Source organism: Canis aureus, chromosome 7 (genome assembly GCF_053574225.1).
Source record: "Canis aureus isolate CA01 chromosome 7, VMU_Caureus_v.1.0, whole genome shotgun sequence".
NCBI lineage: Eukaryota > Metazoa > Chordata > Mammalia > Carnivora > Canidae > Canis > Canis aureus.
In genome coordinates this window covers 37121561-37149550 of record NC_135617.1, presented here as the reverse complement: position 1 = coordinate 37149550, position 27990 = coordinate 37121561, and the positions used below count along the sequence as shown (strand labels likewise).

General features: G+C 44.1%; 2 protein-coding genes and 1 long non-coding RNA gene across 4 annotated transcripts; 2 read left to right on the top strand and 1 right to left on the bottom strand.

Moving 5' to 3' along the window:
- Positions 1-67: 67 nt before the first annotated feature.
- OOEP (oocyte expressed protein) lies at positions 68-18174 on the bottom strand. Of its 2 annotated transcripts, XR_013383217.1 has the most exons (4): positions 17867-18174; positions 17334-17513; positions 16833-16967; positions 68-270 (listed from the first exon to the last, which is right to left on the bottom strand). XR_013383217.1 is itself a non-coding variant. In XM_077903389.1 (3 exons), exons 1-3 carry the CDS (start codon positions 18054-18056, stop codon positions 16888-16890), a joined length of 450 nt encoding a protein of 149 aa, XP_077759515.1. In that variant the 5' UTR covers positions 18057-18173; the 3' UTR covers positions 16826-16887. The 2 variants fall into 2 exon arrangements, 1 of the variants encoding a protein (XP_077759515.1); XM_077903389.1 differs by lacking the exon at positions 68-270 and having other exon boundaries at positions 16826-16967; positions 17867-18173.
- Positions 2698-3777, top strand: KHDC3L (KH domain containing 3 like, subcortical maternal complex member). Its single transcript, XM_077903390.1, has 2 exons — positions 2698-2977; positions 3128-3777. Exons 1-2 carry the CDS (start codon positions 2809-2811, stop codon positions 3370-3372), a joined length of 414 nt encoding a protein of 137 aa, XP_077759516.1. The 5' UTR covers positions 2698-2808; the 3' UTR covers positions 3373-3777.
- LOC144317266 (uncharacterized) lies at positions 18169-27990 on the top strand. Its single transcript, XR_013383218.1, has 2 exons — positions 18169-18482; positions 27829-27990. It is a non-coding gene; the product is annotated as an uncharacterized LOC144317266 (long non-coding RNA).

The window sequence follows — 27990 nt, the reverse complement described above, 5'->3', positions numbered from 1 at the left end:
AATGACATCAAGAAAAAGAAAACTTTTTTAAAAATATTTTTTATTTATTTATTTATTAGAGACAGAGAGAGAGAAAGAGAGAGAGAGAGAGAGAATGGGAGGGAGGCAGAGACACAGGTAGAGGGAGAAGCGGGCTCCACGCAGGAAGCCCAACGTGGGACTTGATCCCGGGTCTCCAGGGTCACGCCGTGGGCCGAAGGCTGTGCTAAACTGCTGAGCTGTCCGGGCCGCCCTAGAGAAATAAAACTTTATGCAAGAAATTGTAGTAAACTAAAAAAGAAAAGAAAAGAGAAAAAAAAGGAAATTGTAGTAAACTACTGCAGCTACAGGTATTACTTACAAGATCATAATAGCATAAATGTGAACACTGATCTAACAAAATCATATTACTGAACTAGGAGGCTACCAAATCTGTTATACATATATAGGTAAGCGAGAAGAGGGTGAAAGCTGTTGGTATTATTATTATTATTTTATTTTATTTTATTTTATTTTATTTTATTTTATTTTATTTTGGAACCCTGGAGGTGATTTCTATGCACACAAAAGAGTGCTTATAGAGATTTCTTTGCAATTTAATATTTTATTTCCTAAAATCATAAAAACCAAACCTTCAGTCCTTCCTTAAGCTTTCAAGTTTTACTTTCAAAACTTACTATCTTATTAATAAGCCTAGATTCTTTTTTAAGACTTAAAAATTTATTTGAGAGAGAGAGAGAGAGAGAACAAAGGGGGAGGAGGTCCAGAGGGAGAAAGAAGCAGGCTCCCCACTGAGCAGGACCCCCACACAGGCTCTGCAGGTTCCATCCTAGGACCCTGAGATCATGACCTGAGCCAAAACCAAGAGTTAGGGGATTAATTGATAGCACCACCCAGGCACCCCTCCTTTCTTTTTTAACCACTTTGAAGAATGAAGCACAACAAACTATATTAAAATTCATACAATTGACCAGTTTTGACATATAAACCACATCTAGTGAAACCATCACTGTAATCAAGATAATTCACATTTCCATTATCCCCAAGTTTCCAAATGCCTCTTTCCCATCTCTTCCTCCCTCCATTACCATCCCCAGGCAATTTCCCTGCTTTCTGGCATAATAGATTAGTCTGCATATTCTAGGATTTTATATAAATGATAGATCCCTTTTAAACAAAATTATTAATACTATGGTTTTGATTCTCTTAAATATCTCTATACCCAATTCTAAAGCTTCGACGAAGTAAAAGATCTCTACACATGCACACCACACACATATGCAAAAATGACAACATGCATAGAACTGTGAGTATCCCCTTACACCAACTAAGAAACAATGTATTATCCCATATCATTTGGTGTAAGAGAGAGATTTCAGACTAGAGATTTTCATGCAAATACTTCCTGGATTGGATTCTTCTTGGCAACACTGACGGGACCTTAAAATTCAATTTCTAGTTGCTAGGTTAGTGAGTCTATAACCTCCAGATGGGATAGTTTTGAAGCCCAGATCCTTGAGTGTCAGTTACATACACAATCATTCCGCCTACCCACAGGAATTTATAACCATCTTGTGATCCTTTGAATGAATTTTGCCCTTCTTTTGCTCTCAATTCATATTCTGCTTAGGTCTCAAGACTTTTTTTTTTTTTTTTAGATTTTATTTATTTATTCATGAGAGACACACACACACAGAGGCAGAGATACAGGGAGAGGGAAAAGCAGGCTCCACGCAGGGAGCCCAATACGGGACTGATCCCGGGACACCAGGATCAGGCCCCGGGCCAAAGGCAGGAGCCAAACCGTTGAGCCATCCAGGGATCCCCGGTCTCAAGACTTTTGGCTTAACAGACACCTATAAATTTTTCACGTACTTCTTTGACCTACAGAACTCCTATGGAGAAAGAAAAAAAAAAAAAAAAAGAACTCCTATGGAGGATACAAGGATGAGCCTGAGTTCTGGGGATCTCTCACTGCTGGGTCTGGGCCTAACACCTCAACTACTGATTCAAGAGCAATATAGCTTTACCTTCTTGAGTAGCAGTTAATGGATAATGCATTAAGGTAGACCATAAAAAACAAGACACAGAAATTGTGTTAGAGAATTTTTAAAAGTTTCAGTGGATCCAAAAAAGTTTCCAAAAAGTTTCAATGGATTCCCCTCTGGTGTCCAAGCCACATAGACCATTTGGTGCTGGGTGGTGTGCTCAGCTGTCTGGGACAGGTTATAGAAGATTCGGAAATGTGATGGCCTCTGGGGAAGGAACTCAGTGGTCAGGGTTCAGGAGGAAGTGGGACTTAGTTTAGCCCTTGAAGACCTTTTTAACTCCTTGAGCTTTTACTTTTTCGATGTATTTCATTAGGTTTCCCATGAAAAAGTCATTCCAACGCCTCAGGAATGCTGGTCGCATTAAAACCTTTGGAAAGCACTTGTGCCTTCCAGCATATCATTTCGCTTCTCTAAAAGGTGTGGTCTCCACGTCGAATCTTCCCTACCTTTCTGGGGCCGTCCTCCCCTCCCTGAGGCCAGCTCTCCAAACAGAGCTTCCAATCGGGCGCTCCCAGCGCCTGGGGAAATGGGAGGGTCCAGAGCAATGGTCCCACGTTGAGCGACCAGGTGCTCGACCAGGTGCTCTCGGTCATCTCCGGAAGAAGCCCCAGCCTCCGGGTTTGGGAGGCAAGGGCTGGAATCTAATGAAAAGGGCGCGGATGGGGGAGGGGCCTGCCAAAAGCCCTTGAAATAAGGCCCTGGCCAGGCCGCAACTTGCTGCAGCTGGTCCCAACCGTGGCCTTCGGGTTGGCAGCCGCACAGCTAGGCGTGCAGCAGCATGGCCACTCCCAGGCGGTTTCCGACGCTCGTGCATTTGGAGCAGAGAGAGGGGACGCTATTCACGGTGCTCGGTAACCTCACCAAGCGGCCCTACTGGTTCCACATTGAGTACCTAAAGAGTCCGAAGACAGTTCATCTCGAGGCATGGCTAGTTGAAGCGATCTTCGGTAAGTGGGTCTGAGAGGGGTGGCCAGAGAGGTCCCCACTCCCCCCAGGGACGCCTCTCCGGTGGCCCTCGCTGCAATCCAGCACGGCCACCTCCCGCCGCCTTCCCCTCCCAACTCCCACCCCTCACAGCCTCTTTGCTTCCTTCCCAGGCCGAGGAGCAGAGTACATTCCGCACGTGGAGTGTGTGTCCCAGACCCTACTCCACGTTAATCAGTGGGACCCCGAGGGCGAGGCCGAGATCTTTATATTTGGTCGGCCTGATTACCAGAAAGATGTATCCAAGATGATCATGAATTTGGCTGACTATCATCGCCAACTCCGGGCACAAAGAACGGAACTGGGTAAGTTAGGGGCACCTTGGGCTTGCCGTGGGGTTCCTTGGGAGGGATCTTGATGCTTCCTGGATGTCACTGGGTAGCAGTCTCATCATCCTCTTGGTCCGTCCAGGAGAAAGATTCCTTCTTGCAAAGGGATCTACAAGGCCACGTTGATCCGTACTCTCACGTTCCGGACCCCAACCCCCAGCCCATACCGATGAATCCTTTTGTGGGAAGAGTATGGGGACATAGGTAGTCTCCACACTGTTCTTGCAGGCTCAGAGAAGGCCCCTGCCCAGGATGCAGTGACCCAGCGGACCCTCGACGCTCCCCGCGAGGCGGCGACCCAGGGGTCCCCGAAGGCTGCCCGCGAGGCATCGACCCAGGGGTCCCCGAGAGCTGCCCGCGAGGCGGCGACCCAGGGGTCCCCGAGGGCTGCCCGGGAGGCGGCGACCCAGGGGTCCCCGAAGGCTGCCCGCGAGGCGGCGACCCAGGGGTCCCCGAGGGCGACCCGCGAGGCGGCGACCCAGGGGTCCCCGAGGGCGACCCGCGAGGCGGCGACCCAGGGGTCCCCGAGGGAGACCCGGGAGGCGGCGACCCAGGGGTCCCCGAAGGCTGCCCGCGAGGCGGCGACCCAGGGGTCCCCGAGGGCGACCCGCGAGGCGGCGACCCAGGGGTCCCCGAAAGCTGCCCGGGAGGCGGCGACCCAGCGGTCCCCGAGGGCGACCCGCGAGGCGGCGACCCAGCGGTCCCCCGGCGCGGTGGCCCGGGAGGCGGCGACCCAGCGGTCCCCCGGCGCGGTGGCCCGGGAGGCGGCGACCCAGCGGTCCCCCGGCGCGGTGGCCCGGGAGGCGGCGACCCAGCGGTCCCCCGGCGCGGTGGCCCGGGAGGCGGCGACCCAGGCGTCCCCCGGCGCGGTGGCCCGGGAGGCGGCGACCCAGGCGTCCCCCGGCGCGGTGGCCCGGGAAGCGGCGACCCAACGATCTCCGGACGCTACCCAGGGTGTGGTTACCGGGTTATGAAAGTACTTCGGACCCGGGAGCAGGAGCCAGGCAAGGATAAAGTGGAAGACCTTACTAGTGCTCTATTCATCTAAGTCTTGCTGCTTCTGGCAGAAGCTGGGGAAGGAATGGTTGTTAGTGATTTTGGTCCCTGCCCCCATGTTAAATGTTTGCAAACACTGATCTAAAGAGTTCTAATAAAGAATTGAATTTCTCTAGCGTCTGTTAATTGGCAGGTAAAAGGAGAGGGAGAGGCCTTACCTCCAGCAACCAATATCTGCCCTCCTCTCCACCCAGAGGCAGGTGAAACCTCTCGGATTTCTGGCTGCCTTAGGCAGCACTCTTCCCCTCCACTAGCTAGTGCTTCCCCTGTGCTCTTTAACCACAAGAATCTGGTTTTGCTGGTTAAGAGGGTTCTCCAGCCCCTCGAGTCCATCCCACTGGAAAACTACTTTTTTTGTTGTTTTGTTTTTGAAAACTTCTTAAAGCCTGTGGTGTTTCTACTCTAGGTGATACAGGGTGAGAAAACTTGGTTCCAATTCAATCCAATCCACACGGCTGACTAGATCGTAGTACTGGAAGCAGTGAGCGACTTCCCAGCTGGTACACCTGACCCAGGAAGGGAAAAATTGGAGGAAAGAGCCAGGACTGCCCTCCTATTGTCCTCAAGTCTTGCAGAGGTCATCCGACCTTCAGTGAGGTTTGCCACAAGTGAGACACTAGCAGTGCTGGTGATTCTTCCCTTAGTAACTGCAGCAGCAGCAGGCAATCCTGGCGCAGGATGATGGCCAGCCCTCTTTCGCCACTTTTTTTCAACTGAAAGTATTTGACAGATAACACTGTAAAGTTAATCACATGTTAATATATTTATATATTATGATTGCCTTTGTAGTGATAATTAGCACTTTATCCTGTTTGGCTTCCTGCTCTATTGGCAGGTGGGACGCCAGTGCCCAGCTAGCAGAAGGAAGCAAACTGTTAACAGCTGGGTGCTAGGACAGAAAAACAACATGCAGTAATCTTTGTGTAACGAGAATTTTCATTTACAAAATTCAAGGAAACCGGGGCACCTGGGTGGCTCGGTTACGCGTCTGCCTTCCACTGAGGACAGCATCTCCAGGTCCTTGGATCCAGCTCCACATATGGCTCACTGCTCAGCAAAGAAGCAGAATGATCGGTTTCTCCCTCTCCCTCTGCGCCTCTCTGTCCCACCCTTGCTCTTTCTCTTTCTCAAAAATCTATTAATTTTTTTCAAGGAAATCTAACTTTAAAGACCAAGGGAGTGGTATATCTATCATATACCCTTTGGTCACCACTAATAGATGATCATGCCAATTTTTTTATTTTAAAGGTTTTTTTAAAGATTTTATTTACTCATGAGAGACTGAGAGAAGCAGAGGGAGAAGCAGGCTCCACGCAGGGAGCCAGACGTAGGACTGCATCCCGGGTCCAGGACCACGCCCTAAGCCAAAGGTGGTGCTAAACCATTGAGCCACCTGGGCTATCCAATCACTCCAATTTTAAATAAGCACTTACAAGGGAAATAAAATGTCAAGTTGAGTTTACAACTGCCCTCATTGTAGTTCTAATTTTCATTTCCCTGATGATGAGTGATGTTGAGCATCTTTTCATGTCTGTTAGCCATCTGGATGTTTTCTGTGGAAAAATGTCTATTCATGTCTTCTGCCCATTTCTTAACTTGATTTTTTTGTTTTTGGTTGTTTTGGTTTTGTTTTTGAGTGTTTTGATAAGTTCTTTATAGATTTTGGATACTAACCCTTTATTACAAATGTCATTTGCAAATATCTCCCATTCCATAGTCAGCCTTTAAGTTTTGTTGATTATTTCCTTCTCTGGAAAGAAACGGGTTTTCTGTGAAGCTTTTTATCTTGAAGTCCCAACAGTTCATTTTTGCTTTTATCCTCGTCTCTGGTGATAAATCCAAAAAGTTGCCATGGCCAAGTTCAAAGAGGTTACTGCCTGTATTCTCCTCTGGGATTTTGATGGTTTCTTGTCTCACATTTAGGTCTTTCATGTATTTTGAATTTTTTGTGTGGTGTAAGAAAATGGTCCAGTTTCATTCTTCTGTATGTTGCTGTCCAGTTTTCCCGACACCATTTTTTGAAGAGACTGTCTTTTTTCCATTGGATATTCTTTCCTGCAGATAAAGCACCTTACTCAAAAACATAGAAAATTAGTTAAGGGAAAAGGAGTATACTTCCAAAATACTGAGTTTGTTCTATTAAGGTACACTGGAGTGCTTATTTCATTCTTTAAATTACATGTACATTATATCTGCATGAAAGTATAATTTAGGTAGTGAATTAGGTGGGAAAACTGTTTGGAAACTGAGACCCGAGGCACTCAATGAAAGGTTGTCAAGAAACAAAGGTTGGGATGCCTGGGTGGCTCAGCAGTTAAGCATCTGCCTTTGGTTGGGGCGTGATTCTGGGGTTCTGGGGTCCTGGGATCGAGTCCCACATCTGGCTTCCTGCATGAAGCCTGCTTCTCCCTCTGCCTATGTCTCTGCGTCTCTCTCTCTCTCTCTGTCTCTCATGAATAAATATTTTTTTTAAAAAAAGGTGAAACTGCAGAAATTTGGAAACAATGACATTTGTTTGGATATTTTTGCATGTAAACCTATTGAGAGTAAAGAGATCATTCTGTACAATTTTTTTTTAAATTTTTATTTATTTATGATAGTCACAGAGAGAGAGAGAGAGAGGTGCAGAGACACTGGCAGAGGGAGAAGCAGGCTCCATGCACCGGGAGCCCGACGTGGGATTCGATCCCGGGTCTCCAGGATTGCGCCCTGGGCCAAAGGCAGGCGCCAAACCGCTGCGCCACCCAGGGATCCCCATTCTGTACAATTTTTTAATAGGCTAGCTAGAGGCATCAAAGAAAGAAGTTCGGGCAGCCCCGGTGGCTCAGCGGTTTAGCGCCTCCTTCAGCCCAGGGCCTGATCCTGGAGACCAGGGATTGAGTCCCACATGGGGCTCCCTGCATGGAGCCTGCTTCTCCCTCTGCCTGTGTCTCTGCCTCTCTCTGTGTGTCTCTCATGAATAAATAAAATCTTTATTTATTTATTTTTTTTAATAAATTTTTATTTATTTATGATAGTCACACAGAGAGAGAGAGGCAGAGACACAGGCAGAGGGAGAAGCAGGCTCCATGCACCGGGAGCCCGACATGGGATTCGATCCTGGGTCTCCAGGATCGTGCCCTGGGCCAAAGGCAGGCGCCAAACCGCTGCGCCACCCAGGGATCCCTAAAATCTTTAAAAAAAAAAAAAAAAAAAAAAGGAAAAAGTTAATTGTTGATAGGATCTTCCTGCAGCTCCATGTTAGTTAAGCCAGGTTGGCACTACTTAGCAGAATCTCTCAAATTCACAAACTTGATCAAAACAAGGCCTTTTTAAACATCACTAAGAGTGGGACAAACAAAACAGGTGCCTCCTGATTTATCTAGCATTTTTGCTAAAAATACATAATCCAGAGCTCACATGAGCAAACATCAAAAACAAAAGAAGGATTTAAAAGCAAGGGAATTAGAAAACTGCAGAGACAGTCTGAGAACAGTGAATCCTGCTCACACATTTTGGGGGCAGGATAAACTTGTTGACAACAAATAGTTTGTTTTTGTTTTGTTTTTTATTCATGAGAGACACAGAGTCACAAGCAGAGGGAGAAGCAGGCTCCCTGTGTGGGCCCAATGTGGGACTCCTGAGACCCCACGATCACACCCTGAAGCAAAGGCAGATGCTCAATCACTAAGCCACCCAGGTGCCCCAACAACAAGTAGTTTAGCATGGATAGCATCTTTGAGTGAACTCACTAAAGGTATAAAAGAATACAACTTCAGTTCTTCGTGGATTCTCTGGAAAATCTTGAGAACTTAGCTGTGGAGCATATGTAACAGGCTATCTCTATGTCTGCCTGTATACTTATGCTAGTACCTTAAACTTAGTTAATACATATCTGCACTATTTACCTCATCAGAATTTTTCACCAGACAGCCAGGAAAAACCTTATTTACAGCCTTCCCAGGTCCTTCTGGAGCACCTGTATAATCAGACTTTAAGAACTCAAAAAAAAAAAAAAAAAAAGAACTCTTACCTTACAGTTATCACCCCCTAAAAAAGTGGTTGTGACTATAATTGGAACTGCATTAGGTTTTAATTTTATTTTTTAAAAGATCTATATTTGAGAGCATGAGAGAGCCTGATGCAGGACTTAATCCCAGACCAGAGCCCGAGAGAGAGAGAGAGAGAGAGAGAGAGAGAGAGAGAGAGAGAGAGAGAGAATAAGCAGGGGAGAGAGGCTAAAGGAGGGGGGGAGAAGCAAACTCCCCACTGAGCAGGAAGTGCTATGCAGGGCTCGATCCCAGGACTCTGGGATCATGACCTGAGCTAAAAGCAGACGCTTAACCAACTGAGTCAACCAGGTGCCTCTGCATTAGGTTTTTAGATTAATCTGAGAAGTGACCACATCAATCAACACTTGGACTTTGCTATATGAGAAGGTAGCATCTCTATGTATTGAGTTGTTTATTCCTTGCTCCTTCCTTCCCTCTCCTCCTTCAAGTATTGTCACTGATTTTAGGCTTTGTCCTTTTTATGTTTAGCTATAGATATGTCAGTTAAAGGAATAAAGCTAATTTTCTCAAATTTTCAGGGACACCTGGGTGGCTCAGCCGTTGAGCGTCTGCCTTTGGCTCAGGGCGTGATCCTGCGGTCCTGGGATCTAGTCCCACAACAGGTTCCCTGCATGGAACTTGCTCCTCCCTCTACCTGCATCTCTGCCCCTCTCTTTCTGTCTCTCATGAATAAATACATTTAAAAAAAATTTTTAAAGAAATTTTCATTAGCCTGAAGTAGAGTAAATTAGGATTTTTAAAAAAGATTTTATTTATTCATGAGAGACTCAGAGAGGCAGAGACAAAGGAAGAGGGAGAAGTCGGCTCCCTGCAGGGAGCCTGATGCAGGACTTAATCCTGGACCAGAGCCAAAGGCAGATGCTTAGGATTTATAACCTAAGGATTTTTATAACCCCTGCGGCAACACTAAAAAAAATTTTTTTTAAGTTATTTAGGGCAGCCCGGCTGTCTCACAGGTTTAGCGCCACCTTCGGCCCAGGGTGTGATCCTGGAGACCGGAATGGAGTCCCTAGCCTCTCTTTCTCTCATGAATAAATAAAATCTTTTTTAAAAATGGCAGACATATATCCAATCATTGATATTTACATTAAAGTGGACTAAATCCTCCAATCAAAATTCAGACATTCCAACTAGAGAAGCCAGACTCAAAAGGTGACATTTCATATTATTCTATTTATGCCAAATGTTCAGAGATGGCAACTCTGTGGAGACAGAAAGCAGATTGGCTGTCTGAGGTTAGAGACAGGTAACTGACTACAAATGAGCACAAGGTAAGTTTTGGAGTGAAAGAAAAGTCCAAAGGGATCCCTGGGTGGCTCAGCGGTTTAGCGCCTGCCTTTGGTCAGGGTGTGATCCTGGAGTCCTGGGGTCAAGTCCCACGTCGGGCTCCCTGCACGGAGCCTGCTTCTCCCTCTGCCTGTGTCTCTGCCTCTCTCTCTCTCTCATGAATAAGTAAAATCTTTAAAAAAATTTAAAAAGAAAAGAAAAAGAAAGAAATGTCCAAAATCTGCTTTGTGGTGATAGTGGAACAACTCCTAAATTTACTAAAGAAAATGGAATTGTTCATTCATGATTTTGTAGTTATGTAAATTGTAACCAATTAACCAACTACATTTTTTTTAATTGAGGACAAATGCACTAATACACAAGTTCTCCAAAATGAAAATTCTGACAGTTGACAAAGATGTAGAGCAATCAGAAGTCTGGCATATATTGCTAGAAGGAATGTATATTGTTGATTCAATCACCTTGGCAATTTGAACTTACATCCTATAATCCAGCAACTCCAATCCTAGAAATATACTCAATAGAAATGCATAGATGCATGCACCAAGTCATGTATAAAAATTTTCAGAGTAGGGATCCCTGGGTGGCGCAGCGGTTTGGCGCCTGCCTTTGGCCCAGGGCACGATCCTGGAGACCCGGGATCGAATCCCACATCAGGCTCCCGGTGCATGGAGGCTGCTTCTCCCTCTGCCTATGTCTCTGCCTCCCTCTATCTCTCTCTCTCTCTCTCTGTGACTATAATAAATAAAAATTTAAAAAAAATTTTTTTCAGAGTAGCACTACTCATTATAAGGCCAAATAGCAAACAACCAAAATGTACATCAACAGAATAGAAAACTAAATCATGGTTAGTTGAGACCCATGGGATCCCTGGGTGGCTCAGAGGTTTAGCGTCTGCCTTCAGCCCAGGACATGATCCTGGAGTCCCGGAATCGAGTCCCACATCGGGCTCCCTGCATGGAGCCTGCTTCTCCCTCTGCCTGTGTCTTTGCCTCTCTCTCTCTGTCTCTATCATGAATAAATAAATAAAATCTTTAAAAAAAAATCATGGTTTACTCATACAATACTTGCAATATAAATTTTTTTTCAACATAAATCTTACAATAATTCCATTTATATTTAAGTCAAAATAGTAGTTATCTTTGGGGAGGGTGCAAAAGGAGGCTTCTGGAGTACTGGTAGTTTCTTCTCTGAGTGCTGGTTAAATTGATGTGTTCCCTTTATATTGTTTGATGAATCTTTTCACATTTTGAATGTATGTGTTTTTGTATGAATGCTGTGCATCAATAAAATGATTACCAAAATAATAGAAAATTAATTAGAGTAATGGAAAGCTACTTTAAGGTAACATATGGGCAGTGGGATTTTTGAGTAATTATTTTAATACTTCATATATTGGGGATCCCTGGGTGGCGCAGCGGTTTGGCGCCTGCCTTTGGCCCAGGGTGCGATCCTGGAGACCCGGGATCGAATCCCATGTTGGGCTCCCGGTGCATGGAGCCTGCTTCTCCCTCTGCCTGTGTCTCTGCCTCTCTCTCTTTCTCTCTCTCTGTGGCTATCATAAATAAATAAAAATAAAAATAAATACTTCATATATTGCCTTATTTTTTAAAATATTGAGCATGTCAGTACATTTATCATCAGAAAAGTCAATAATGCTGCGATGGTGTTCTGAACAAAAAATTCATAACAGCCATGTTTCAGTTTTGAAAAGGAAAGAAAATTTTTTTATAGAAACCTAATAGAGGGATGCCTGGGTGGCTCAGTGGTTGAGCCTTTGGCTCAAGGTGTGATCCTGGACCTGGGATTGAGTCCCACATCAGGCTCCCTGCATGGAACATGCCTCTCTCTGTGTCTTTCATGAATAAATATTTAAAAAAAAAAGAAACAGGAGAGAAAAATCAACACAAGATGATGGCAATAGTAGGTACAATAAATGAGAATAAGGCAAAGTTGTATCAAATCAGGTTCTTATAACATCCAACCTCATCAGCTGGGGAAGCCCCATGAAAACATCCAGCTGGAGTCTGGACTGAGAGACCTGGGTAGAGCATCCTTCACTCAGGTAAGACATGACAACAGACCATCCCCATAAGGGCCATAGAAATTTATAGGGTAAATAACGGGGTTTGAAATTAAACATTTGTTCACCTATGTGCAGTTTGGAGAGAGTTGCATTTCCATGTTATCATGTTTCTAGATTTCCAGGGAACCTAGGCTATGTGTGTCTGCCTCCCTTCCCAGGATTCCATTCTGGGGGGCCAGTCCAGCCTGGAGCGAAGGGATGTGAGACAAGATTGTAGCTCTTCGCATCCAGAACAGAAGGGCCAGTTCTGACCTGGAGGCAGATAATATACATATATTAAACAATTAGGTTCCCGAAGTTATTCACACAGCACGAGTATCACAAACAACATTATCTAGCCTGTGTATATGCAGGTCCAGGTGGTCAGTTATATGGGACAAATCATAAAAACATTTATCCTTACAGAACTGACTGGCATCATGGAGGCACAGAACAGGTCCAAAGGGCCCCTGAGACTGAAAAGTGTAGTGGAGCTTGGCATGACCAAGCAGAAAAAAAAGATGGACAGAAGTAATATTCCTAGAAGCAATGGGAATAAGCTAAAGGAACAAGCACAAAGGAGGAGCATGGCCTGGACAAGTGGACTCCAGCCTGGGGAGCCTTCAAGAAGATGCAGAAGTGGCAAATGGAAAGGATCCTGAAAAAAAGCATCCAAAACCCACAAGCTGAGAGAGTGAAGGACTTCAACTAACCCCTGGACACTCACAGAACACTATGACATTCCTAAAATCAGCTGGAAGAAGTGGTCTCTCCACCCAACGTATGGAGCAGCATCAAAGGGAAGTGGAAGGCAAAATTGGGGTTATGTTTGGGCCTTTGGTATTTTCTGCTGAGACAGTGCTTTCCAAAGCAGTATGCCCTCTCTCTGTAACTTGATTAAAGATGGTCCTTTTACTCTATTTTGGTTTCTGGGTAGCATATAGAAGACAAACTTTTTTAGTTTGGACTAGAAATTTTTGAAAGTTTATCCAAAGGTCAAGTTTATTTCTGTGGGTCACAGAAACTGTTTTTATCACAAGTTGCACCTAACTCTGACAGCCAGTCAGCTATCTTTCCCTGGGTAAAAAAGACTCCAGAGAATCAGGAGCTAATGCCAGCATGACCTGCAACTTGCAGATCCCCATGGAGCCCCAAGTGAGTTATCCTTCCAAGCTTCCTCTTGCTTAGGGCTTATGCTGTTGTTCCTTCCAGGACCTAGGGAAGCCACTTGTACCTTCATGGACTTCAGAATGCCTTCTCAGCCACCGGGCCTGTGAGCTACTGCACCCTGGGATGCTGAACAACTGCCTACGGCCAGGTTAGAATGTATGCCTTGTCCCTGTCTGCACCTGTGGCCAGCATGCAGCCTTTCCCCCCTAGTGTCCTCTGTTCCAGACATGTGTAGAGGGTGTTGCTATGGCAGACACCACTGATCAAGCACAGCAGTCTTTGTAATGGAACCCAGACACATCCTGCCTCACTTCCCTTAACGCTAAGGTTGGAGTAGCACTTGTATTTATTCAGTCATACAACATGTAGGCATTCCTGGCCTAAGGCACCTCAGAGGTGACAGGACCAGGGCAGAGCCCCAGCACAGGCAGACATGGGTATGGTCAAAGGGGAGGACCCAGGTGCTGGTGAGCCATGATCTTCGAGCACTTACACGTACCTACCAGATGAGGATCAAATTGCATATACTACTGGGAGAAAGTTTCTGTTGACAGAGCCTGGATGGTTCAGCGGTTGAGCTCTGCTTTCAGCTCAGGGCGTGATCCTGGAGTTTGGGGATCGAGTCCTACATTGGGGAAGACTGCCTCTCTATGTGTCTCTCATGAATAAATAAAATCTTTTAAAAATAATAAATAGCTCTGTTCTATCAACTTGTTAGAAAAAACATTGTCTTGTCCCTCAACAGCAGAACAAATACGGTTGATTCTTTACAATTAAGAGGTTTATTCTAATTCCTCTTAAAAATAAATAAAAACTATGAGAAATGAATCTAAATTCAGATGTGGAGAAAAATAAAAGCACGTGGGAACATATAAAGGGTTTGAATCCTGGAACCAATGTTTTGGTTCAAATCTCACCCATCCATCCCCATGTCCTAGCTCTGTAACCTTAGCAAATTAATCATGTCCTATTTACATGCTTGGCACAGGGCGTGGTATATGGTACACACTCTAATAACTAGATAATATTTCCTCCAAATTCTGAAAAGCAGAATGACAGAACTACCCTTTTATTTAAAAGTTATGAAAATAGTAAAAATACTGTATCAGCACACAGTGAAAAGGAACACAGAGAAAAACCATATCAAATGTTTTAATCTGCAGGGCTACCACAACAAAATAGCAGACAGGGAAGTTAAATGACAGGTATTTATTTCCTCTAAGATCTGGAGTGTCAAAGGTCAAAATCGAGGTGTCAGCGGGCGTTAGTTTCTTCTGAGGCCTCTCTCCTTAGCCGGCAGAAGGCTACCATCTTGCTGTCTCCTCACATGGTCTTTTTCTCCATGCACCCACCTATCCATGTGCATAATCTCCTCTTCCCATAAAATCCTAGTCATATTAGATAAAGACCTACCCACAGGACCGCATTTCACTTTCATTACCTCTTTAAAGGCCTCTCCAAATACAGTCACATTCCAAGGTACTAGGGGTTAGGGCTTCAACATGGTAATGTATATAAAGGATGAAAAATGTGCAAGATCATTAGGTAATTTAATTCTGGATTATTTTTAGAAAATTAAAAAAAAATTTTTTTTTAGAAAATTAAAATGTTTTAAGCATAACCGTCTTCCTCCAAATAATAGTAAAAAAAAAAAAAAAGTGTTCAATGATTTTGCAGATTTCCCACTAGAAACAACCTGTAGGAATATTTTTATCAAATTTCTGCAGAAGGAGAAAAAGCAGGAGTACCTAAACTTAAAAGTAAGGGGATAGGGGACACCTGAGCAGCTTAGTCAGCTGGGCATCTGCCTTTGGCTCATGATCCCAGAATCCTGTGATGGAGCCCTATATCAGGCTCCCTGCTCAGTGGGATGCCTGCTTCTCCCTCTCCCTGCTTGTGCTCTCTGGCTCTTTATCTATCAAATAAATAAAATTTAGGGGGAAAAAAGGGAGGTTAGAATGAGGGGGGTTGGGATGAGAGGGAAATCACACAGAAAACAGTAATTAGTTTATATACAATGAAAACTTTCCATATACAAAAAATTTGAGAAGGGGTAGAAAATTATGGTTATAATGGACTACTATTTGTTACAAAAGCTTGTACAGATAATTAAAATCCATATCTTCAGAGTTTAAAGAATATAGGAATAAAGAAAAAATGTAAAAGCATTTTATAAAAATGTGAAGCAAAGTAGGAAAATGTTCACTATCACTTGTAATCAAAGCAGAACATTTTAAAAGACTTGTGCAGGGAATCTGGGTGGCTCAGTTGGTTAAGCCTCCGACTCCTGATTTGATTTTGAGTCATGATCTCATGGTTGTAGGATCCAGTCCCACGTCTGTTTCTGCACTCAGCTTGGGATCCTCTCCTTCCCTTAGATTCCCCCCCACCCCACCCCACCCACACACACTCTAAATAAATAAATGACATCTTTAAAAATAAAAGAGATATGTATGTGTGTGTTTACAACCCTTGCAAACAGCCAGAATCCACTACTGCTTAGGGGTGAAGAAACTTCATGAGTTAAATCAATTCCAACTCTGTGCTGAAGCCATAGAGCTCTTGACAACTTCTCCCCTAAGAATTCTGCTTCCTGAAATTGGAGGTGGCAAGAGATTGGGGCTGTTTTGCACAAACTGGTCATAGCATGGTAATGGGTAATGGAAAAACAACCCAGCTCATGCAGGGCACCTGTGCTGGCCTCAGAGGAAAATGAGATAGTTGGTTTAGTGGCAGGATACCTTCCAACAGATCCTGGCTGTTCTTTGGTGAATCACAATGTAAACAGAATAATCATTTGCCTCAGTTTTTGTGTTGAAACACCCACCCCTCTGCAGGGAGGAAGGCTCGATTCTAAGAAGAAAATGAGCACTAGGTGCTATCCAGGGGCTAAACCACCAACTTCAAAGTGAGAGCCTCAGAGGAGAAGCACTGGCACTACCGTAAGCTTATTACAAATGCAAATTCAGGGGGATCCCTGGGTGGCCTAGTGGTTTGGCGCCTGCCTTCCACCCGGGGCATGATCCTGGAGTTCCCAGGATCGAGTCCCACGTCCGTCCGGCTCCCTGCATGGAGCCTTCCTCTGCGTCTCTGCCTTTCTCTCTCTCTGTATCTCAAATAAATAAAATCTTCAAAGAAAGAAAGAAAAGAAGTGCAATTCAGGGATGCCTGGGTGGCTCAGCGGTTAAGCATCTGTGTTCAGCTCAGGTCATTATCCCAGAGTTCTAGGATCGAGTCCTGCATGGGGCTCCCTCTGTGGAGCCTGCTTCTCCCTCCGCCTATGTCTCTGCCTCTGTGTGTCTCCAATCGATAAATAAAATCTTAAAAAAAAGAAAGAAGGAAATGCAAGTTCAGGGGCCTGTGCTTGAGGGCCTGACTCTGGCCATAAAATCATATATGGGTTACCAGATTCAAAATGGTAGAAGCACGGATGCCTGGGTGGCTCAGTGGTTGAGCGTCTGCCTTTGGCTCAGGCAGTGAGCCCGGGGTCCTGGGATCCAGTCCCACACTGGGCTCTGTGCAGGGGGCCTGCTTCTCCCTCTGCCTATATGTATCTCTGTGTGTCTCTCATGAATAAATAAATAAAATCTTTTTTATAAAAATGGTAGAAGAGAAGACAAAAATAAAACCAGTACCTATCAGCCTTTTACCCACCCCTCACATCAAGACATGAAGGAACAGAATCAATCTTTTGCTTAATTTTAAGTGAGTAAAGATCTTTATGCCCTTGGACAAAAAGGAAATTCACTTCTTTACTAGAATGACACTACAAACAGGCTTTTGCACCAAAATAATCAAAGCATTACCCATCAAGACACAGGAAAAAAAAAAAAGAATGCAGAGACTTATGGATACTTGCTTCTCTTGAACTTTAGTAGAAGCAGGGCTGCTTCTCACAATGCTCCTGAAAATACTTATGCAACAGGATGCTCAGGAGTTTGGGGACCTGTCCCACCAGTCTTCAAGAACTCCTCAAGTTGTTTCATCTTCTCAGCTGGATAAGGAAAAATGCTTTCTGTTCCAAACTACTCCATCACTGAGGGGAGTAGGGGAGGAGGGAAGGTGCTAGCAACATCACTTCTCAGGTGGGGGCTCTGAACAATCTGGAAATAGTGGTGAAACCAAGCTGAGGGGGCATGGGCAGTGACGACAGGCCTGAATGTATTCAATTTCCGTTTACTTTCCCAAGGTCCTACTTGGACTCCTCTCTACAAAGGGATGCCCAGGGGTTGCATATAGAACACTGCAGTTAGGAAACTGCAAAAAGTTTTGTTAAGTAATAAAGGTTGGAAGAAAGCCTGGTACCGCCAGGTGGTTCACCGGGGGCTCCCTCCACATGCAGGCTTTTAGAGACCCTCACCTCTGGCACGATGTTTCCGGTGCCAAGATGCCAGGCTCAGGAGCACGCTCTTCACCCGATTTTGTACACGGGGCCATCCGAAGATACTGATTTCAACTAAGTCTCCAGAGTTAACTACGTCCACCGTCAGCAGGACTTGGCTCATCCACTCTATTTCTGGAATTATGGCTCGGTCTGGGCCTAAACAGGAAAAGAGAGACTCTGAAGGGAAACATGGTCGGGGGGCAGCCCGGGTGGCTCAGCGGTTTGGCGCCTGCCTTTGGCCCAGGGCGTGATCCTCGATCCGGGGATCGAGTCCCACGTCGGGCTCCCTGCATGGAGCCTGCTTCTCCCTCTGCCTCTGTGTGTGTGTGTGTGTGTGTGTGTCTCATGAATAAATAAATAAAATCTTAAAAAAAAGAAACATGGTCGAAGGTGAGTAGGAGCTAGGTTTGAAGGGAATGTTGGCCGGGGAAGGAAGGTCGGCATCGTGGAGTCTAACGTGGCCTGCAAATCCGGCAGAGACCGTAGAGTTGCTCCGCGGGGTCTCTCACCGAAGATGGCGTCAGCCAGCCACGCCTCCAGGTAAAACACCAGTGGGTCTCTCAGCTCCTGCACTGGAAACCACCAAGGCCGGGTGCGAATCCGCGGTGGTGGAAGTGGTGCCCGGAGCAGCCTGTCCAGGGACCAGGCGGGCCTCCATTCGTCCCCCAAAACTTCAGCAGCACCCGCGTCGTCGACCATGCTAGGTCCGGCAGCCCGGGAAGAGAAGGGTCCAGACAGCGCCGCCGGAACACCAGGGAGGCACGAAAGCTGTGCCCCCTTTTACGGTTTCCGGCCAGCCCCGCCTCTTCCTGTGGCCCCGCGGGCGGTTCCGGGTGAACGGAACCCCGTTCGCTTCCGCGGCAGTGGCGGGCGGGGCGCCGGGGAGCCAGCCCCCACCCCCGCCCCGGGGCTTCCTCCTGGTTCTGGAACCTGCGTGCGTGTGAGCTTGAGCCGTCCCTCAGAGGCTACCTGGGGTCGTCTCCAGGTAGGTGAGTGAGACATCACCTGGCCTCAAAGAGCCCTGCCCAGCGCAGAGCTGATTGACAGCGCGGCTTGACTCGGAGGCCTCGTGACCCGGAATCACTTTTCGTGCCTACCTTACGGCTTCTGCTTCACCTTCCAGAGGTGGGTGGGCAGGTGGATCAGGCGGAGGGCAGGCTCGTCGGGTCTACATTTTCTCCCTTCTCCTCCCTGTTGTCTCCCAACAATGTGTTTGGTTACTACTTCAAAATCATTCAAGCAAACGTGTCGTGTTTTGAAATAGAAATGTCAGAGGTGGAACATGTAGGAACTATAGACCGATTCCGTTGTCTTCAACATCCTAAATCAGCTAGTGTTGATGTACATTTCTGCCCAGTATTTTTAATTTTATTTATTTTTTAAAAATATTTTATTTGGGATCCCTGGGTGGCGCAGCGGTTTGGCGCCTGCCTTTGGCCCAGGGCGCGATCCTGGAGACCCGGGATCGAATCCCACATCGGGCTCCCGGTGCATGGAGCCTGCTTCTCCCTCTGCCTATGTCTCTGCCTCTCTCTCTCTCTCTCTCTCCGTGACTATCATAAATAAATAAAATAAAAAAAAATTAAAAAAAATATTTTATTTATTTGAGATAGAGAGCAAGTGAGAGAGAGAGAGACCATGAGCAGGGGGGAGGAGAAGAGAAAGGGAGAAGCTGACTCCCCACTGAGCAGGGAGCCTGCTGGGGGCTCCATCCCACGACCCTGGAATCGTGACCTGAGCTGAAGACAGACGCTTAACCAACTGAGCCACCCAGGGGCCCCTCAGTGTTCTTAATTTTAGTCAAAAATTTAAATTATGACAGATTTCACACATTCAAAAAGTTATATAACAAATACGTATGTAACAATCCCCACCACCATCCCCATTTGACAAGAAGCTAACATTTTCCCACCTTTGCCTCACCTCTCTCTTCTTTAAAATATACACCACATAAAGCATTTTTCCTTTCCCTCCCGACAAGAAAACATTGTCCAGAAGCTGTTGTGCATAATCCCATGCATGTTCTTAGACTTTTTATAGTGCATATCTAGAAATCTTTTTATGTTAAGATTTTATTTATTTATTTGAGAGAGAATGAGCTGGGTGGGAGGCAGAGGAAAAAGCAGACTCCCTGATGAGCAGGGAGCCTTGATCCTGGGCCTACCAGATCATGAGCTGAGCCACCCAGGCACCTGCTTGAAATCTTGTTTAGTACTTGTTCTAGAATAGATAGCATATGCTGTACAAACTATTTTGTTCTTACAATTAGCCACAATGTGTTTGTTTAAAAAATCTTTTTGGGGAAGCCTGGGTGGCTCAGTGGTTGAGCATCTGCCTTTGGCTCACATCCTAATCCTGAGGTCCTGGGATCTAGTCCCACATTAGGCTCCCTGCAGGGAGCCTGCTTCTCCCTCTGCCTATGTCTCTGCCTCTTCTGCTGTGTCTCTCATGAATAATAAATAAATTTTTTAAAAATAATAAAATAAAAATCTTTGTAATGGAAAAATTTTCATTATTTACAAAAGGGTATACTACACTACCAAATAATATTCAAATAAAGTAAGAGATGAAAATCATCTTACATTCTTATATTTAAAAATAAGAATATTTTAACAAACTACATTTTTATTTTTATTTTATTTTAAAGATTTTTATATATTTATTCAGGAGAGACACAGAGAGAGAAGCAGAGGCATAGACAGAAGGAGAAGTAGGCTCCTCTCAGGGAGCCCAGTGTGGGACTGGATCCCGGGACTGTGGTCACACCCTGAGCCAAAGGCAGACGCTCAACCACTGAGCCACCAGGCATCCCAACAAACTACATTTTAAAAACATTATGGAAAATGTACATTCAGAAAAATCTAGTTTTCTTTTATTTTTTAAGATTTATTTATTTGAGAGAAAGCAGAAGCAGGAAGAGTGGCAGAGGGAGAAGGAGAAGCAGACTCCTTGCTGAGCAAGGAGCCTGATGTGGTATGGGGCTCCATCCCAGGACCCTGGGATCCCAACCTGAGCTGAGGGCAGTCGCCCAACTGACTGAGCCACCCAGCACCCCAGAAAAATCTAGTTTTCAATCCCTTCTTGTTTCTCCTGTCTTCTCCTCCCCAATATAGTTAACTATTATTCATTTCTGTATTATCTTTCCATTGCAATAAATGTATATACAAGTATCTGGGAATTTTTGCTTTTATTATTTTTTTTGTAATATTACATATATTGTATTATACTCTTTTCCCATCAACTTTTTATTTTGAAAAAACATAAACCTATGGGGAAATTTTAAGAACATTAAATTTATATTCTATACTTTTCAGTTTCACTAATTAAATTTTCTTTCATTTATTTTATTTTTCCCTACATACAGTCTTTAATGAACTATTTGTAAGTGGCAAACATCATGACACTCTACCCCAAGTATTTTAACATTATCTCCTAAGAACAAGGAAATTCTCCTAAATAACCATATAAAATTATTCATCCAAGGCCATAAGTGTACTTTTTTATCCTGTGTAATGTTAAATTTTTGCAACTGAATCAAAACAGTGTTAAATTATGGCAATATTTGCACTTTGGGAATGAGTACATAACTGTATGATCACACTCTGCAAATGCCACTTTTAAAGCTGTTAATAGACTTTGCACCTTTTCTTTGACAAGGATGTGTCATATTTAAATTTTTACATTCATCATGGCAACAGGTAGAACTGGGGAGGGGGAATGTAATTTTTATGGGAATTTTGATATGAAAAGAAACTAGTCGGGATCCCTGGGTGGCGCAGCGGTTTGGCGCCTGCCTTTGACCCAGGGCGCGATCCTGGAGATCCGGGATCGAATCCCACGTCAGGCTCCCGGTGCATGGAGCCTGCTTCTCCCTCTGCCTGTGTCTCTGCCTCTCTCTCTCTCACTGTGTGCCTATCATGAATAAAAAAAAAAAAAAAGAAAGAAAAGAAAAGAAACTAGTCATTTATTTATACAATAGGCTTGGCTCAAAAAGTGTTTTTCAGACTTGATATTCCTAATGTGGGATGTGACTTTATTTTATTTTTAGTAGCAAATTTGGATGTAGACTGACAGACATAGCTGAATATCTTAATAAATTTAAATTTGAAGATAAAAAAATTATTCATCCAAAAAATATAACATTGATTCAATACTGTTGTCTAATATACAGTCCAATTTCAATTTTACCAATTTTTCCAATAATGTACTTTATAACTATTTTTTTTAATCTACAGTCCAGTCAAGGAGCTCACACTGCGTTTACTAGAGACTTATCATGTCTCTAGTCTCTTCTTTTTTTTTTTTTTTTTAAATTTATTTATGATAGTCACACAGAGAGAGAGAGGCAGAGACACAGGCAGAGGGAGAAGCAGGCTCCATGCACCGGAAGCCCGACATGGGATTCAATCCCGGGTCTCCAGGATCGCGCCCTGGGCCAAAGGCAGGCGCCAAACCGCTGCGCCACCCAGGGATCCCTCTCTAGTCTCTTCTAATCTAGAATCATTCCTCTTGTTGTTGAATTAATCTTTAATGATACTGACATTTAAAAAAATTTTTTTAAATTTTGTATTGTGGAAAATTCTAAACATATACAAAAGTATATCTGGCTTTTATCTATTTATATACTCAGTCTCTCATTTCCCACTTTTGGCCATTCTCTCATTTTGAGATGTTGACCAATTCAGAGAAAACTAGAAATCCACATTCTCACTGTTTGGAGAGCATTCCATTGTCTTCATGGTCAACTGCATTGCGAGATCTTGTTGCTTTTTTTGTTCATAGATCATCTTAGAGATCATCTGGTGAGAGAATGACTATGTAGAAGCACAGGACCCTGGATAGAATGTGTCAAAAAAAATTCAGAGAACTTTATGTGAAACGAACCACCCATTTCCCACTCCCATTCTGAGTGGGAAACAAACTTGGACAATAGGGAAACTTCCAAACCAAAATCAGCCTGAAGCTCAGGTTATAAAGCATGAATGAAGTACCTTGTTTTGTGTTGTGATTGACTGCTAGAAACAGACATTCTTTTTTAGAATACTACATAAGCTTACCTGTTTGTACCTGAATGGCTAGGAAGCTACAAGGTTATGCTGACATGAGAAAAGCTTAGGTTTTGTTTAAGCCAGAGTAAGAATTTCAGGGAAATCAGGATAGTTTTATAGTTTTGGTTATGTGATGACGAGTGTTTGATCCAGAGGTATATTTAAAACTGTGGCCTCCTTTAATAAAATGCAGTAGATCTGCATCAGGACCATATGATAAAAACAAGAACAATTAATCCCTATAAAATGTGTTGGAATCAGGAATCCTAATTGTCCCACCCAGGCCAAGAGAATGAATCCTGTAAACTATGAACTTGTCTGGATCGCTCATGCAAAATTACATGAAATGATTTTTTGCAGTTAGTGATGCCTAGGGAAGGAGGCTGTCAGGAGCTCTGATTAGCAGGGAGCCAGAACTGAGCTGCCAGGTGTCAGAGTAGCCAATTAAAGCTACAAGCCAAAAAAGAAAGTTAAACCTTTAATCGCCTACAGTAATTTTATAAGCAAGAGGCTAAAAGCAGAGGAAGTGCTGCCTCCCTCTGTTCCATTTTCCCACACGGAATGTGGTCAGGTAATAAGCACGGACATAGGAGTTGTCTCACAGTTGAGGGAAAACAAAAACTCTGGTAGTTTTATGGATCCCGAGGTAGGTGGGGGCAGAGGAGGAGGGAAAGGAGGAAGGGCTCCGAGTAGGAAAGTACTAGCTACAGAGTAACAGTGAGTAAAACTTTCCTCAAGGTTTCCTCCTGCCTCTTATTCCCCTTCAACTCCATGAGGATGCCTCAGCAGAGGCTGCAGAAAAAGACCTCTGACAAAGGCCTCGAATAGAGACCTAGGAATGTAAATATTCAAAAGGGCCTAATGGTTCTGGAAGGGCCTGAGTCCTTGACTGCAATTCCCTGCAGAGACTGCAATGCGCAGGCTGCACATTCTCTAAAAGGAATCCTTTATCAGTTGACTTTTTTTGGTGGAATATATTCTCTTCTCGGGAGATAAATATCTTAACACTTTGGATGCCCAAAAATGTTTTAAAATTTTCCACCTGTCCATAATTTGGGCTATATTCTTAGTTTTAAATACTTTTCCTCTACAATTTTTAAGGCAATTCTGTTGTCTTCTGGCCTCTAACATTGCTAGATAACTGAGATGGCATTCTGATTTCCCTTCCTTTTTTTAAGACTGTCTTTTAGAGCAGGCTTAGGTCCACAGCAAAATTGAGCTGTGAATTCCACTTTCACACAACACAGCCTCCCCACTAGCAATGTCTCATACCAGAGTGGTACATTTGTTGACAATCAGTAAGCTTACAAGGACACATCAGTATCACCCAAAGTCCATAGTTTATATTAATGTTCACTCTTGTATATCCTATGGGTTTTAACAAATGTATGATATTCACCATTATGATATTACACAGAATAGGTTCCCATTCTTTTTGCCTGTCATTTTCTTGTTCTGTCTCTGTCTGTACATGTTTGGGACCTTTAATGTCCTTGTCCTTTAATGTCCTGATAAAGTGCCTGTGTAATTTTCTTTTATCTGTTGTGTTGATCAGTTGTTGTGCCTTCAGTATGCCTTCTCTTTCAGTCCTAGGAAATTTTTTGAGCTATTTTTTAAATTAATTAATTTATTTATTTATTTGGAGAGAGAGAATGAACAGGAGGACAGGCAGAGGGAGAAGGAAAAGCAGACTCCCCAGGGAGCATGGAACCCTACTTGGGATCCATCTCACCACTCTGAGAAGATGATCTAAGCTGAAGTCAGATGCTTAACTTAGCCATTCAGGTGTCCCTTTTTGAACTATTTCTTTGACAATATCTTCCTCAACATTTTCTCTATTTTCTGAAATCTCTGTTAGGTGACTGCTACATTTTTTAGTGGATCTTCTAGACTTTTCACATATTTTTCATAAAGTTTCTTTCCTATTGATAAAGCTCTTCTAGTCTTTGAATATTTTTATGTGTTTATGGATTTAATGTCTTCTCTTATCCTTCAGAATATATGAATGCCTTTTCAAGTTTTCTTCTATTTGCTACATTGCTTCTGTTTTCAGATTTCTCTTTTATGCTAGAGATTTTCTTGGAATATTGCTCATTATATATGGCTGTTCCTGTTTAAGAGTCATCTCTTAAGAAAGCTTGATTGACAGCTTTGGGAACAGGAGTTTACTCAAGGGCTTCATTGTAAGATAAGCTATCTCAATAGTTTGTAAACTTTAGCTACAACAAAATCACCTGGAGGACAAGTTAAAACACACATTACTGCCCCATCACCACTGCCTATCTCCAGAGTGGGGAATTGTTTCTAAGTATTTCTCACACAGAGGAAACTCAGTAGGCAAGCCCTTCCTCCTTATTATCAGGGTTTTGTGTTTTCTTGAACTAATCAGTTTCACCTGAGAGGAATTATCCACCTTTCTGCCTGGAAGGTGTAAATCTGTGTCCGAGGGTTATGTGAGCCAAACAGGGACAGAGGAGTTGTATTAACTTCCTTATTTGCTCTTGCACCGTTTTATTCTTGTAGCATCTGTTGGCCCAGAGTCCAAAACCTTTCTGAATCTATACCAATTTCAAATAGGCCTTCAATCAATGACAGGAACAGAATGGTAGAAGGGGGGCAATCCTTCTGCCTCTTATATGTACTTTCAACTAATTTTTCAATTTAATTTTCATCCTCACTTTGAGAGGTACTTTGTGCCTCTCATCTGAGGCAGACTGAGATTCTACAGAAGAAGCCAGCCTTTTTCAAGGCTTAGTTTATGGCTTTCTTTGGTCTTAATCAAATACCACACTTTCATCTGCTTTCTAGCTTCCAGTATATATATATATATTTAGCCATCCTTCATCCTGACCATTCTTTATTTTTATGTATTTATGTCTTTTAATAATCTATTTACTGTCATTTTAAAGGGATTTTTTGGCAGGGTGCATAATGAATGATGTGTGTTTCAATCTATCATTTTTTAGGTCTTTCATAATTAGTATTTTTAATCTTCCCTCATAGGGGAAGATTAAATACTTTTTTATTAGAGAGAGAAGGAGGACGAGAGGGAGGAGGAGAGAATCTTTTTTTTTTTATTTTTATTCATTTATGATAGAGAGAGAGAGAGAGGCAGAGACACAGGCAGAGGGAGAAGCAGGCTCCACGCACCAGGAGCCCGACGTGGGATTCAATCCTGGGTCTCCAGGATTGCTCCCTGGGCCAAAGGCAGGCACCAAACCGCTGCGCCACCCAGGGATCCCCGAGAGAGAGAATCTTTTTTTTTTTTTTTTTTTTTGAGAGAGAGAATCTTAAGCAGGATCCACACCCAGCACAAAGCCTGACTCAGGGCTCAATCTCACTCACAACCATGAGATCATGACCTGGCCAAATCAAATCAGACACTTAACTCATGGAGCCACCCAGGGGCCCCATAATCTTCCCTCATACTTGATGAATAGTTTGGTATAGAATTTAAATTTAAATTTAAATGATAGCTAAATTTTATTTTCTATATGAAGGTAATGACACATGTCCAGGTTTGCACTCTAGAGTCCTATATTAAATGCTTTCAGTCTTCCACAACAAGAGGAAATAAATGAACCTTGAAGTGAACACACACCTTTAGAAAAAAAGCAAACCCCCAACTTCAGGACAAAGTAAAATAGGGCATAGATAACTTAAGTAAATGAAATGTTAAATGGATGAAATTTTGTATTACACCAAGAGGAAAAATAATATAAAATGAATACTGGGCATGAGAATTAAACAAGAGATAGAGAAAAAGCCCAAATAGTGATAGGCATGTCACAAAATTCTTAAGAGTCCCCTAGCGCTGGGCTTACAGAGATGCTCTGTCAATTCTCTGCCTCCAGCCCACTCCCTCTTAGTGCCCCCCTCAAAAAAAAAAAAAAAAAAAAAAAAAAAAAAAAAGCTGCTTTTGAGAAAACTTGAACATCAGCTGTGTAGAACATACCTTCAGGAAAGTAAGATTTAACCACATCTCTGAAGCAATAAACATTTAACACTTTAACCCAATCAAGACATTTTTATCACACTGCTGTAGGCAAGACAAGGGAGTATTTTTACCCAGCATTTATATACTTCTAATGTATTCTTCACGTAGGTTGTGAACCACAAATAAGTTCGATAACTTCTCCCAGTTACCTGGCCTAGATAAGATGGCACACTGTTACCTTACAGAGATTCTCAGCGATAGAGCTCCGCATACATCTCGGGCTTGTTGAAAACCACAGCAGATAGTCTCCCTCACAAATAATCTGAAAGGGCCTCATTCAGTCACTTCTTCCCTAAGCAATTTTTCTCCAGAGTGGATCCCTGTTCTCCTGAGGGGATCTTTCCTCTGGGCTGTGGGAGACTGGAATCACATCCAGAAAGACTGGGCTTGTCTCCAGGCTGCGGGGAGATCGTCTGTGTCCTCGCTTCCCTGCCCCTCTCCCCAAACCCTGGCAGCCAGTGCTTAGGGAAAACCTGGGAGTGACATGCAGACACCCTTGAGTTAAGGGCTGGGAGGAGGATGGGGAGTTCTCCCTGGAGCTCAGAAGCAAACTCCAGAGGTGGAGATGGATAGACACACAGAGCAGGTGCAGGCAGATGCCCACCCCATCACCCCAGCCTGGGAGGGGGTAGCAGAACCCCCGTCTTACTCTCTAGGTTGTATCTCTAAATCGCAGGGTTCAAGTGCGATCTTAATTCCTGCAGGAGATTCAAATGGGAAAGCCGGAAGATTCTAAGAACGTGATACTGGTCCAGGTCATGGCTGCCTGGTGGATGCAGCATTTGGTGGGTGAACCTGGTGCCCCAGGGCGAGCCCACCCCAGAGGGGCAATTGCGCCTTCCAGAGCGCAGTCCCTGACTGCTGCTGGGACCTCCTGTGAACACTAGTTCCTTCTTCCTGGCCTCACAGGGACTGGGACCCAGATCTCTGGATCTGAACATCCCCTCACCCCATGCAGGCCTCCCAAAAATAGAGCTTTGGTTCAATACTCTAATCCGTGTGGACCTGTGCTTTGAGGATACCAGGAAGATCACAATCTACGGCCAATGCTACTCAGTGAACGGACACAATGGATTATCCAGCCATTGGTGTAGTAACACCTACACCACTAAGCCCAAAGTGAGAGACCTGGGCAGGGTGGGGGTGGGGGAGACAAGGGGGTACCTGGTGCTGCTATGAGGTATGTGTGAAAAGGGAGGTTTGTTTGTCTATCCCCTTCCCATCTGACAATCATGACTCCTGAGCCTCTAAATTTTCAGGTGAATCATTTAGCCTCATCACATCCTGAGCATTGACTGAGACCGAGTTTTGCAAGTGGGAAGAGCCTGGAGGCTTGAGTTGAATGGAAATGGCCGACAAGTGCCTATTTTAAATTTCATGCTACATGCTTCTGATTCTAATGTGGCTGCTCTTCTCTCTCATGCAGGGCAACTCAGATCTGAGGAGGCCAAGAAAACCCTCGGAGAATGGCTCTGGGACAGTCATGTTGCTGGCCCACAGTGAAGGCATCTGGCTCTACTTCCTGAGGGAGTCAGGCCCTGGAAGTTCAAAAAAACACAAATATACTCAGAGCTCCACCTTGCTTTTA

What these genes read in the sequence shown, in the direction of transcription:
- KHDC3L (XM_077903390.1), top strand. Translation starts at nt 2,809, where the DNA reads ATGGCCACTCCCAGGCGGTTTCCGACGCTCGTGCATTTGGAGCAGAGA. An exon ending in GCTAGTTGAAGCGATCTTCG is followed by an intron (nt 2,978 to 3,127) that starts GTAAGTGGGTCT and finishes CTTCCTTCCCAG; the next exon opens with GCCGAGGAGCAGAGTACATT.
- OOEP (XM_077903389.1), bottom strand. Translation starts at nt 18,056, where the DNA reads ATGGTCGACGACGCGGGTGCTGCTGAAGTTTTGGGGGACGAATGGAGG. An exon ending in GCTGGCTGACGCCATCTTCG is followed by an intron (nt 17,514 to 17,866) that starts GTGAGAGACCCC and finishes TTTCCTGTTTAG; the next exon opens with GCCCAGACCGAGCCATAATT. An exon ending in CCGGAAACATCGTGCCAGAG is followed by an intron (nt 16,968 to 17,333) that starts GTGAGGGTCTCT and finishes TTCCTTATCCAG; the next exon opens with CTGAGAAGATGAAACAACTT.